The sequence below is a fragment of the Sparus aurata genome, chromosome 9, assembly GCF_900880675.1.
Source record: "Sparus aurata chromosome 9, fSpaAur1.1, whole genome shotgun sequence".
Classification (NCBI taxonomy): domain Eukaryota; kingdom Metazoa; phylum Chordata; class Actinopteri; order Spariformes; family Sparidae; genus Sparus; species Sparus aurata.
Window position 1 is genome coordinate 6,370,474 of NC_044195.1, and position 12,439 is coordinate 6,382,912.

General features: G+C 42.3%; 1 protein-coding gene and 1 long non-coding RNA gene across 2 annotated transcripts; both read right to left on the reverse strand.

The window, feature by feature from the left end:
• Positions 1–9,175: 9,175 nt before the first annotated feature.
• LOC115587685 (UV excision repair protein RAD23 homolog) lies at positions 9,176–9,753 on the reverse strand. Its single transcript, XM_030427627.1, has 2 exons — positions 9,625–9,753; positions 9,176–9,534 (listed from the first exon to the last, which is right to left on the reverse strand). The coding sequence occupies exons 1-2, from the start codon at positions 9,718–9,720 to the stop codon at positions 9,196–9,198; spliced, it is 435 nt and encodes a 144-aa protein (XP_030283487.1). The 5' UTR covers positions 9,721–9,753; the 3' UTR covers positions 9,176–9,195.
• A 5-nt stretch (positions 9,754–9,758) lies between these two features.
• Positions 9,759–10,187, reverse strand: LOC115587686 (uncharacterized). Its single transcript, XR_003985129.1, has 3 exons — positions 10,102–10,187; positions 9,937–10,024; positions 9,759–9,799 (listed from the first exon to the last, which is right to left on the reverse strand). It is a non-coding gene; the product is annotated as an uncharacterized LOC115587686 (long non-coding RNA).
• Between the last annotated feature and the right edge of the window lie 2,252 nt (positions 10,188–12,439).

Genomic DNA, 12,439 nt, shown 5'->3' on the forward strand with positions numbered 1-12,439 from the left:
TAGATAATAAATAAGATGTTCTTAAATAACAAAACCACCTACGCATCCTATTCCATCATGTATCCTTTCAGTATATTGTCTTTGAACATTCATTTGAACATATTTAATGATGTACATGTTTTCAGTTCCTTGATACAATTATTCCATAATGTGACTAATTTGACTGTAATACAATGATATTTTGTGTTTGTTCTTATGAGTTGTTTCTTGAATATATTGGTTTGCCTCAGGCTTTATTTTTGGCTTTATACATAATTTGAGCTGTTTTGAAATTGACCAAATTGTTAAATTTTAGAGCTTTTAACTTGATAAACAATGGATTTGTTGTTTCTCTGTAAGTGGTATTATTTACAATTCTTATGGCTCTTTTTTGAAGGATAAAGATTGGTTTAGTATTTGTTTTGTACGTTTTACCCCACACTTCCACACAGTAACTTATGTATGGAAGGATAAAAGAGCAGTACAAGGTGTATAGTGATGCTTGGTTTACAAAATCTTTAAGTTTGTATAGTACTGCAATTGACTTTGATATTTTAGTTTTTATATAGTTTACATGTGGCTTCCAGCACAATTTATTATCAATTATGATTCCAAGAAATTTGATTTTAGACACTCTTTCAATGACAACATTGTTTTTCATGAGTTTCTTATTTGAATTTATTGGTCAATTTCCAAACATTATACATTTGGTTTTATATAGGTTCAATGTTAACTTGTTGCAATCAAACCATCTCTTCAGTTTTTTTATTCCATCTCAACTGTAACCGTGAGTTGTTCCAAGTTATTGCCGCAACAGAGTAGATTTGTATTATCTGCAAACACAATTGTTTTTAATAACTTAGAGACCTTACATATGCTGTTTATATATAATAATAACAACACTGGTCCCAGTACTGAACCCTGGGGAACCCCACAACTGACCGTCACCGTTGATTATTATGCATTGTTATTTTTGTGCAGGGAAGGCAAAGTAGATAAAGCTCCCTCTCAGCTTGTTCGTGGCCAAAAGTGTCCACCTCTTGTTTACATTTCCAAAATGCTATAAAACTAATATATATATAAAAATGTTTCACCAGTTTTTTAAATTTGCATCAGTCCTGGTCATGAAAACTAAAATTTCATTCAAATTCTGAATTTTAACCCTTTAAATGCCTATTAGATAACATAATGCTGATGATTTATAAGGGAGAATAGCATTAAATCACCATGTTTTTACAAAATAATACATGCTACCTGAATTATTCTTTAACCATCATTGCAGCTTAATGTGTATCAATAATAAGCAGTATCAATGATTTTTATGCTTCATTAATTTTTTGTACAGTGGCAGAAAAAACATAAAAACTCCCTCTTAGCTTATTTGTGGCCAAAAGTGTCCACCTCCTGTTTGCTTACAAAATGCTATACAAACACTATATACATAAAATATTTGCTTCTTTCTTTAAATTTGACATCAGTCCTGATCATGAAATCCAAAATTTTAATCATTTCCAGAATTTTAACTGGGTCGTTTACCCATGTAAATTTCCATGCTCCAGGCATAGGAGGTTGCCACATCACAGGTGAACCTGATTTTAATGCCATACTTTGCAGGCTTGTTGGGGATATATTGTAGATGTCAGTGGTGTGCCCTCTTCGGTGCCAAAATGCGTGCTAAAGTGCCCTCTTGGGAGCCAAAACGCACGCTGAAAGGCCCTCTTGGGAGCCAAAAAGTGTGTTAAAGTGCCCTCTTGGTTAGCAGAACACAACAAACTGCCCCCTTGGCTGGTTAAAACATGATAAACTGCCCTCTTGGGTGACAAAATCAGGCACTAAAGTGCCCTCTTCGGAGCCAAAACGCACGCTAACGTGCCCTCTTCAGTCACAAGAACGTGCTGTATGTGCCCTTTTTTTGCCTTTCGCCCCTGCCTTTCAAAAGGTCTGTGCACGCAACTGGTCGAAGTCCACAATGACCTATGAATGCAACAAGCTGCTCGTCAACTCACACACATCACCCCCTGGATTAAATAAGAGGGGGAGGCAAGCAACCCACTTTTCCCACAGGATGCGAAATGCATCATTCCTGAAGCGTCCTGGGTGGGAGAGCCTGTCATCAAAGCAGATGTTAGCGCTGATCTGAGTGAAGCAGTAGAGGGGCATCGTGGCACAAAACGTGGCCTGTCCTGTCTTGGCATCCCACATGCCATGTGTTGCTTCATGTCTTGAGCGGTAGACGCCAGCCAGAATCAGAATCCCAATGTAGACTCTCATCTCCACTTCATCCACATCCTTCCAATCCTCACACCTTCGCCTTCCATGCAGGTCTGTGTTGGTGCACAGCAGCTGAATGATCTCCTCTGTAATAAAATGGTCAAAGGCAGACCTCAGGTTGCTGATATGGGCAACTGCATACAGGGTGGGCTCTGGGGTGAAACCAGTGGATACTGGATCGTGGTGCAGGGTCTCTTCAGCAGTGGGAAACCACATAATTTTCCCATGACGAGACATCCACTCACCCGCCAGCCCCTCTGTCTCTGCCATCAGCTGATCGGCCTCCATCGCTGTGTCTGTACCGTCCTCTTCCCCTGAGGAAGAGGAATCAGGCACTGGCTGGAAGTCGTCATCAGTGGTGTTGCTGTCATCCTCTGAGGAAGGTGTCCCATCATCTTCAGGAGAGGACGTGTCCTCATCTTGGGTAGAAGATTTCTCCTCCTCAACCGCAGAGGATTTCTCTCCATCTTTACTCTCTGAGCCCATCACATACTCAAGTGCTTCAGTCAGGGCATATGACCTTCTCGCCATCCTGCAGATAAAGAAGGATCTGGGAGCTGATAGGCTCACTTATAGCATTAGTACTGACTGCACCTGCAAAAACTCCAGGACAGATTTATAAACAGTGTCAGACTTTGTTTTTGTTTCCCCAGAAGCCAGAGGTCAAGATGACCTGTGATCCTTTTTTTTGGAGAGCAGCTATTTGAGTATGTAAAGGCTATTGTTGTTGTTAATTTATGTCACTTTATCTTGCTAATACTATTTTTTTTTCATGCACAAACACACATCATTACGTGACATCCTTAGGATCACACCTATGTCAAAATTGTGTCATTCATTTGCTCCATTGGAGTGCAGGAAGCCATCATACGCCCCTAGTGGAAACTAAGAATATTAACTGAAATTGCTCCCTTGCTCAAAAATGGACAAATGACACAATCTGGTAAAAAACATTAAAAACTAAAATTTTCAAGTGTTGAGTTTAGAATGAAAGCCATTTTACCTACATTAAATGATTTTATACCGTAAATCACAAGGAATTAAAAAAATTGGTTTTCATGGGTTTCAATTGGCCAAAAGTGTCCACGATAGAGCCATAAGTACAATTGTAGATACACAGTATAATATTGACATATTCAAAGAGCAGGTTTTGAAAATTTAAAGATCAGCCAAAAATCCAGACCCTTGGGAAATATCATTCCATATGCATTAACACAGCTAAAATGATCAACAAAAAGGAAGTGAGGTGGACACAAATGGCCAGCACAGAGTCCAGAGGATTAACCATAAATAACCTCAAACAAACTGTAACCAATTGGGCCTATGTACATTTGTGTGTGTGCTTGAGTGCGGGATTCCAGCTGGTGATGGGCATCACTCATGGCTGAGTCCATCATAGAAGCAATGGAAGTCCTTGGGCAACACCTTCTTCAGGTCTTGCAGGTGCTTGAACTTCAGCTCTCTAATGTTCTGTCTGGATGTGTACAGGGGGGACACTGTGGTGACTCTGTTGTTCTTCCTGACAGATGGGGACAGGTAAGGCTCCCAGTCGTCTGAGTGGCGAATCTTGTACTCCATAGTGCCATCCACGTTGTGGTAGATAGATGGATGAAGAATAGAAGAAGAAGGATAGAAGAAATTGGAAGGGAAAAGAGGGACGATGATAGAGGATAACAAATGTCAAGTTTTAATTGATTACACAGTTATGTCTGTTAACACAGAAGGCAATATTTGTGCAAGAATGTACGTGTATGATAAAAAAACCTGATTGCTCGGAGGTCATGCACTGTTGGATCTCCAGTGATTTTTCCCGGTCGGATTGACTTGCAGATGTTCACTTGGCTGAAGTCTGTGAAGAAGCTGTGGTCCACGTACCTCACACTGTATGGCCTGGGATTGGAGCGAGCTCCCCGGATCACTGCAGCATACTCAGCCGGAACACAGATGTCTCTGTCCCTCAATCTTCTCTCAATCACACCATGCACAGAGTCCATTCCATTTGTGTGTGACCTCTTTCAAGATACTTCTGTGTCACAGTCTTCTGCTTTTCAGTAGCAAACTTGAGGAGGGCATTGCTTAAGAGCAGGTTTCGGTTCTGGTAGCCGCATCCATCACTCCACAGAATGTACTCTTCATACAAGGGTTTTGCTTCAAGAAAGTTCACTATGCATGATGCAAACTCATTGGCAGAGAGACCAGCTTAACCCTCATGCCACAAATAATTGGCAGCATCGTTTGATGTCATGTCAAAACTGGTGAAGTTATGTACACTGAGCTTGGTCTTGCAATAGAGGGCGGAGGCTTGCAGCTTGGGGCAGAGCAGGAGCCCCTGTAGATCCATGCATGCCACCAGGGTCTTCTCACCTGCCTCTTCTTTGTCCTTTTGTTTCATCGCTCGTGCAGTGTCTTTTTTAATGCAGTGCTCCTCCCATGTGGCAGCTTCAATGTTCCCAGCCTTGAACGCACAGCAGGTATCACACTGCTCTTTCTTTGGGTGAAAGAGGGGCAGATTAAGGTCATTAAAAACATTAGAAAAGACTTGCCTTGACAGAGGCTGGATGCCACGTTTTGCACTACAGCACTTGTACTCTGAGTGGAGCTGACTGATGGACTTGAAAACAGGCTCCAGGTACATCTTAGAGGAAGAAGACCTACAGTAGTGGGAGGGAACTTTTGGAGGGTCCAGAAGGAAGGTCTTCAGGAAGTCTTGCCCTTCTGTCCTCACCCTCACTCTCACTCTCTCAGTCTTCTCAGGACTTGCCCCTCTTCTTCCTACCCACTTCAAAAAAGACCGCTGCTTTATGCCCAGGGTTGACAGGAACATGCGTTGGCACTCGCAGTCTTCTACCATCCACAACAAGGTGTCAAAAAATGGATGCTGACCTCCTGGATTCCTCTGCTTCTGTCCGCCGCCGCTTTACACTGCACATCTCTACCGAAGACTTAACAAAGATTTTCCTCTCTTTCCAGTCCAATTTCCCCCAGAAGTACTTAAAAATCTTCTCCCTCTTCGATTCTTTTACTTCTCTGCAGTGCAGTTTAGTGGACTTTTGACAGGCTGCAGACTGGCATGGCTTCCCCATCTGTCTTTCTTCCTTTAACACTGGCTCTTTATTCTTCCACCCCTGATATGATTGGCCCCTCATTCTCCTCCTTTTATGGACATTCACCCTCCAGGTCTCTGGATTTGCCCTCTTCCTCGGCCTTCCCTGACGAGCCTCATCAGCTGAGGAGTCCTCCTCAACTCCTTCTCCTTCTTTTGATTACAAGAAAAACAGAGAAAATAAATATGCTGTGAATGGATGTCGTTCTGTGTGTGTGTGTGTGTGTGTGTGTGTATGTTATTTAGTGTTGTTTTACTTATTAGTCCATTTTGATCTGTGAAGCCCTTTGAGTTGCATTTTTTGTATGAAAGTTTCTTCAGTGTTTCTCAGTCCTGGTCATGGGGGATTGAGAAACACTGCCCTGCATGTTTTAGATGTTTCCCTGCTCCAGCACAGTTGATTCAAATCTTCTGCAGAGCTTGATGATCAGCTGATCATCTGAATCAGGTGTGTTGAATCAGGGAAACATCTAACACGTGCAGGACAGTGGGTCCCCAGGACCAGGATTGAGAAACACTGTACAGAAATAAAACTATTATTATTATTCATAACAATAATACTACTAATAATACTAATAACTACTACAACTACTATTATTACTACTACTACTACTACTACCAATAATAATAATAATATTAATAATACCTCCATTTCCAGATTCTTCAGGGACAAAATTCTCGTCATCAGCCTGGTCACATTCAAGTTCATCTTGAAAAGAAAGATAAACACATTTAGTACACTGAACGCAATGTTGACACAATTCAATGATGCTTGTAGTTTGCATCCTTTGCTATGGCTAACTTAGTCCTAGTTTTCCACAAACCTTCCTCACTGCTGTCTACCAATGCCCCTGCCTCTGCCTCTGCCTCAAGTTACCTATCATATTTAACATTCACCAATGCACAAAGCTCCTCTAATGAATAAGACATGTCTATCCTGAAAAAGAGAAAACAGAATGCATGCAACAGTCAAAATCATTTTAAGGTACTAAATTGGAGAAATCAGACGTTTATGAACACATCTCTGTAAGTAATGAAATGTACAGGGTAAATAACACACATGATAATGATGGGCTGCTGACACACTACATAGTGCCAGTAATATACAGTAACGTTAGTATAACTGTGGGGTCGCTAGATGCGAGAGTAAGGGCCTGTCCCAATTCTCTCACTTGCTCCGAGAACACTTGCTATGAGTTCCCTCCACAGTAAAGTCCCCTCAATGAGGGAAGTGCAAAGGAAGATTTCCCCCTAAGAAATGGGACACCACTAGTATGCAAACTGACGTAGCGAACGTGTTCCCTACGTCACGCGCATCATCGACGTGTCTGATTAACCCCAGTCCAGTAGATGGCGGTGATACACATTGCCAGTGAACTGCAAACCACCATACAGAAGAAGTACTACAGCGTCTAAACTGCCGGAATTGTACAAGAAGAAGAAGAAGACGAACTAGAAGAAGAAGAAGAAGAAGAAGAAGAAGAACTATTTTCAAAACTATTTTTCATTCACGTTTGAAAATGCCGGTTCCAGTGGAGATCCTGCCTGTTGTGTGGGCTATGTTGATTTATCTTCGTCTGATAAATCAACGGGAGAGAAATATGCGAAACAGAAGACGCATTCGCCGTTTGCTCGCAATAGTCGCGATGTTTCAGGTATGTGGTTTTGTTTAATTTTGGCGCTTTTTGGCGCTTTGCTCAGCTACCAACCATTGTGTCTAAGGATGGCCTACACATTCAGATCGTATAATTTGCTTCCAGTCTATGGTAAAATGATTAAACTTGATACATTACTGGTTTTGATCGGTCAATCAATAATCATTTATATGGCTGAAAATATCATAGTTTCATGCCTTTGCATTCATTGTTAGCATTGTAAATATCACCAATCTACATTGTTGAATGTGTACTGCTACTTGATCATGGAGGAGATCACACTGGTGTTGTTGGGCCACGACTCGTACAATAATGTGGGTTGTTCATTGTTTTCCAGAGTGACCGCCCAGTGAGATACTGCAGATTGAACATTGATGTGCCAATCCTATGCCTGTGGTTTGATGTCGAGTTGGAGACCAGACAGGATTTCAGACTGTCTAGACGGGCCATGCATTCCCTACAGCGTCTGATGAGGAGAGAGCAGGACCATGGTTGGGGCCATGAATATGAAGTCCTCATCTTTGTTTAATGGCTTGCCCATGGTCTGTCCTATCGTGTGGTCTCAAGAGTTTTCAGTGTTCCTAAATCCACCGTTCACAGGATTGTTCACCGGGTGGCACAGTTCATTTGGGACAATCTACACAGAGCCATCAGTTTCCCCAAGCCTGCAGACCTGGACACTGTAGGTAATGGATTTGCACAGCTTGCTGGGACACCAGTCCTTAACAAAGCTGTTGGTGCCATTGACGGTTGTCACGTGCGAATCAAGCCTCCATCAGTCCATCGTCTGGACTATTTAAATTACAAAGGGTTTTATTCCATCAACGTGCAAGGCCTCTGTGACCATACAGGCAGATTCCTGGATGTTTTCGTGGGCTATCCAGGTTCAGTACACGACACCCGCATTTTAAAAAACAGTTTTTTCTATCTTGCTAGAAGATACCCACCTAATGGATACTTCATCCTGGGAGATGGTGGGTATCCTTGTTTGGAGACACCAGTCTCCCTCATCACTCCACATACAGAGAACCAGTGAATGGCCAGTTGCAATGGAAATTCAATTACCATCAATCAAAGGCCCGTTCTATTGTAGAGAGAGCATTTGGCATCATGAAGACTCGCTGGAGGTCAACTCTGTTCAGGGCCTTGGAGGTCAAACCTACATTTGCACCCCAGGTGATTGCATCATGTGCCTTCCTGCACAATGTCTGCCTGGACAATGGAGACGTCCTGGAGCCAGACAATGATGTGGCACTGGACATCCTGGACCCGGAACCTCCCCTCCAAGAAGCTGCTCAGGCACACGAGAGACCAGGAAATGCAACAAGGGACAGGCTTTCTGCATTGATCAATGCACAAGCCCCTCAATAGAATATTCTGTTAAAAATTGTAAATAGTTTACATGCACATGTTCTTTTGTGCTATTTAATTTTGTACATATGTTTCATTTTATACATTTCAACAAAATGTAAAGATCAGTTGATATTGTTTGTTTGTTTATACCATTTCATCAACAGGCTTGCTGCATTGATCAATGCACAAGCCCCTCAATAGAATATTCTGTTAAAAATTGTAAATAGTTTACATGCACATGTTCTTTTGTGCTATTTAATTTTGTACATATGTTTCATTTCATACATTTCAACAAAATGTAAAGATCAGTTGATATTGTTTGTTTGTTTATACCATTTCATCAACAGGCTTGCTGCATTGATCAATGCACAAGCCCCTCAATAGAATATTCTGTTAAAAATTGTAAATAGTTTACATGCACATGTTCTTTTGTGCTATTTAATTTTGTACATATGTTTCATTTTATACATTTCAACAAAATGTAAAGATCAGTTGATATTGTTTGTTTGTTTATACCATTTCCCAGAATCCATTACTTCCTGGTCAGTTGGATACAATTCCTTAAAACTCTATTAAACATTATTTGTAGAACATGTTGGTGCTAGTTTCTTTCATAATCTATATTGTTTGTATGATGATCAGTGAAAACAATTGATAGTCACATAAACTTGCTGGAATAGGTTTATTAATAAGAACAGAACACTGAACATAAATAACAGAACAATAAAAAAAAATCCATGAATATAAATAACAAATGAACAATTTATAATGAACAATTTATAACAATATGGAAATGAACATGACTAACAAAATGGCTACTTTAACAGAACCAGTCTATTTATCAGGCATTTTGTCCACGAGTCTTTCAAACAGATTTAAAAACCTCTCTGTTTTCTCCTCTGATTCTGCGTGTCTCCTCTGTTCATTAGCCGATTCTGCTTGTAGGAAGTCCAGTATTTGCTGGTTGGCGTTCCTTTTCCTCTTTCTTGGGGATAGGGTTGGAGTGGCGGTTAGGGTGGTGGATGGTGTAGCTGGATTGGTGGAAGAGACTGGGGTTGGAGTGGCGGCTGTGGTTGGAGTGGTGGATGGTGTAGTGGGAGGATTGGTGGAAGAAGCTGGGACTGACTCAGGTAGGTCCTCCCAAGGGGATTCGGCATATGGTGTGACAATGGCCTGTTGGGGACAAAAATAATTCTGAGATCATATTGTAAAGTTATTGGCTAGTTTTGGAAAATGTTATAATTCCTACTCCATTCACCTTACCATTAGCAAGGCTGTGGGGTCCTCCTCAGCTGGCCTGAAGGAAGCCACGATGACTGGGGGATCAATTGCTGGCCTTCCACCCAAAATCGCATGCATTTCTGCATAATACGGCCAAGTTGACGCAGTTTTCTCCCCCGCTGTCTGTGCCAGAGCCCGTCCTTGGCACTTTTAGGTCCTACAATAGCAACCAAACACACAAACACACACACACACACACACACACACACACACACACACAGTGAAATTGATTTTTGTAATAGGAGTTGTAGGTTACAGGATAAAGACACGAAACATATCTATGCAAATAATTACCTTTTAACGCTTCTTTAAATTTTCCCACTTTTTGCTGGCCTGCTTGTGGGTGATTTGACCCTCCAGGCCCAGCTCTTTCACTGCTTGCCTGTAAACATATATTATGGGCATGTAGTTAGGGTCGATAGCTTTATCAGATATGATTTGTACAATCTGGTCACTCACTCCCACAGGCTTTTGGTGGCGAATTTTGTTTTAAGAAAACTGGCATCATTGGCTGCCCTAAAGCGGATGAGGCCAAAGGTCTTCTCTGAGTCCCTAAAAAGACAGTTGTCATGAGAACAGGACATTTGTTTTCAATGTTCAATATGATAGGCTACGACCCGATATGTGTCCACGGCGTTTCTGTAACTTTTGCGAGTTTTCGCTTCTGAATCTGAACGTGTAACTCAGGTTTCTCTGTACTCATTACGCCTTGTTATCAAGAATATTTGAAGCCTGGATAAGCATGAAACATCTGCTTGTATACACCGAGACACACACCCCCGGTCATGGGCAGACTCTTGCGAAGCACTCGGCATATTTACGAACGTCGTCAAATAACGATTTTCAAAACTATAACTTAACAGTCCATTGCATATACATCTAACTAACATATTCCAACACGTTTCAAATTTTTTGACACTGGTATTTGCGAATATATACTTACATTTGTAATTGTCGTTTCCGCCGGTAGTCGCCATCTTGCTCCAGAAAATTGCCGTTGGCTGAGCGCGCAAGGCATCATGGGATACTCCCTTGCCCGCAAGCCTGGTCCAGAGCTGACTTGGTAGCGAGGGGGGCATTTTAGGGGAGGATAGGCACTTCCCCTTGTCCCTATAGTATTGGGACACCCAACCCCCTCACGGGAACGCGCAAAATCTAGGGCAAGGGGTCAAATCAAGGGCTAGGATTTGAATTGGGACAGGCCCTAACAGTATTAGCCTAGATGCTGTGAGTTTGAAGTCTGCCAGATATCCACGGTTATAAGGAGTTTAAGGCCACAGAAAATAGTCTGATGTATAGCGTTAGCTTAGGTTGACGGCGGAAAACCCCATGTTTGATCTAAGTAAATATCTTTCTAATCACAATACAGATAAAGACACCATTTATTAGCATGCTAGTTAGCATGCTATCAAGAGCTACGCGCTAGCTATCAGCATTGAGTTGTAAAGAATTTGCAGTATAAAGTAATCCATACAAATGTCAATGTGAATGAATGTTAACTAACATTAGTACGAACTTGAATACAGTCATCAAACAAGAGGCTTAAAGGGGGTTCAGACCGAACGCGATAGATGCGAATGGAGCGGCAACTCTACATTGAGAATCAATGTAAATAGCGCAATGACATGCGATTCAGGCAACTGCGGCGTGAATGGAGCGTCTGGCGCGGCGCGAATGAAGCGTCTGAAGTGACATCCAATCAGCGATGAGTTTCAAGCCGACGACGTCACTTTCGTCACTTACGGTTGTTTACGGTTGCTCAGAGCAACGATGGAGGAGAAGCTAGTTGTAGATGTGTGTGGGCACCAGGTGCTGTTCGACACCACAACTCACCTCAGACAGATTGACAGGCGCTCTGCAGCTGAGATGGAGTGCCTGTAGTTAGTGTCCAGGCAGGAGATCCTGGCACCGACCCGAGCCTAACAGGTCCTCGAACTGGGCTCTGGTCAGCCTGAGGTACCGCTGGAACCGGTCGTCAATCCAGACGGAGCTCCTGGAGGAGGCAGTGAAATTCCCCCCGCTCCGTGTGTCTCCGGAGGACTTCATGAATCCAGACACGACGGAGGGTGGTTTCCCGGCGTTTCTGGGACTTGTACAGCAGGTACAGTGCAGCAACGGTGGTGATATCAGCCATGATAGACGTGGAAAGACAGCGGGTTGAGAATACTGGTTCAAAATGAGCGGGCAAGCGCGAATGACGCGAATGACGCGAATGGAGCGAATAGTCCAAAATGATCATGCGGCGCGAATGAAGCGTCTGAAGCGATTGTATTCGTGTCTGTCGCGTTTGGTCTGAATGCCCCATTATGGTGATACTTTACCTTGACTGCACGAAGAAAGTTCTGAGTGGGGAGTCTCGCTTCTCGTTCAATCTGCGACTGCGAAGGAAAAAAGCTTATGCAATTTGAAAGGGGCGTGGAGATACACGGTTTGATGGACACTTCTGACATCCAATGGAAATACGCGTTAAATGAAACACCTAATAAAACCTCTTCTTATTGGTCATTTAGATGTTGAACACTAACAGTAGACAGAGGAGAATGGTTGCATTCCATATATCATAAAAAGTCCAAATCCTCAAAATTGGAGATACGCGGTTTTCATCGGACAGCGACGATATGTTACCTCACCCAACATCACCAAAACATCTTCAGAGGGCTGCAGTAAAACATTCTTCCTTCTTAACATTTAACGTTACAGGAACATTATTTGAAACAAAACATCCTGAAAATGCACTTTGAACATTAGATAAAAACATTTTTTTAAAACATAATAAAAACTTGTAGGGAATGTTGGC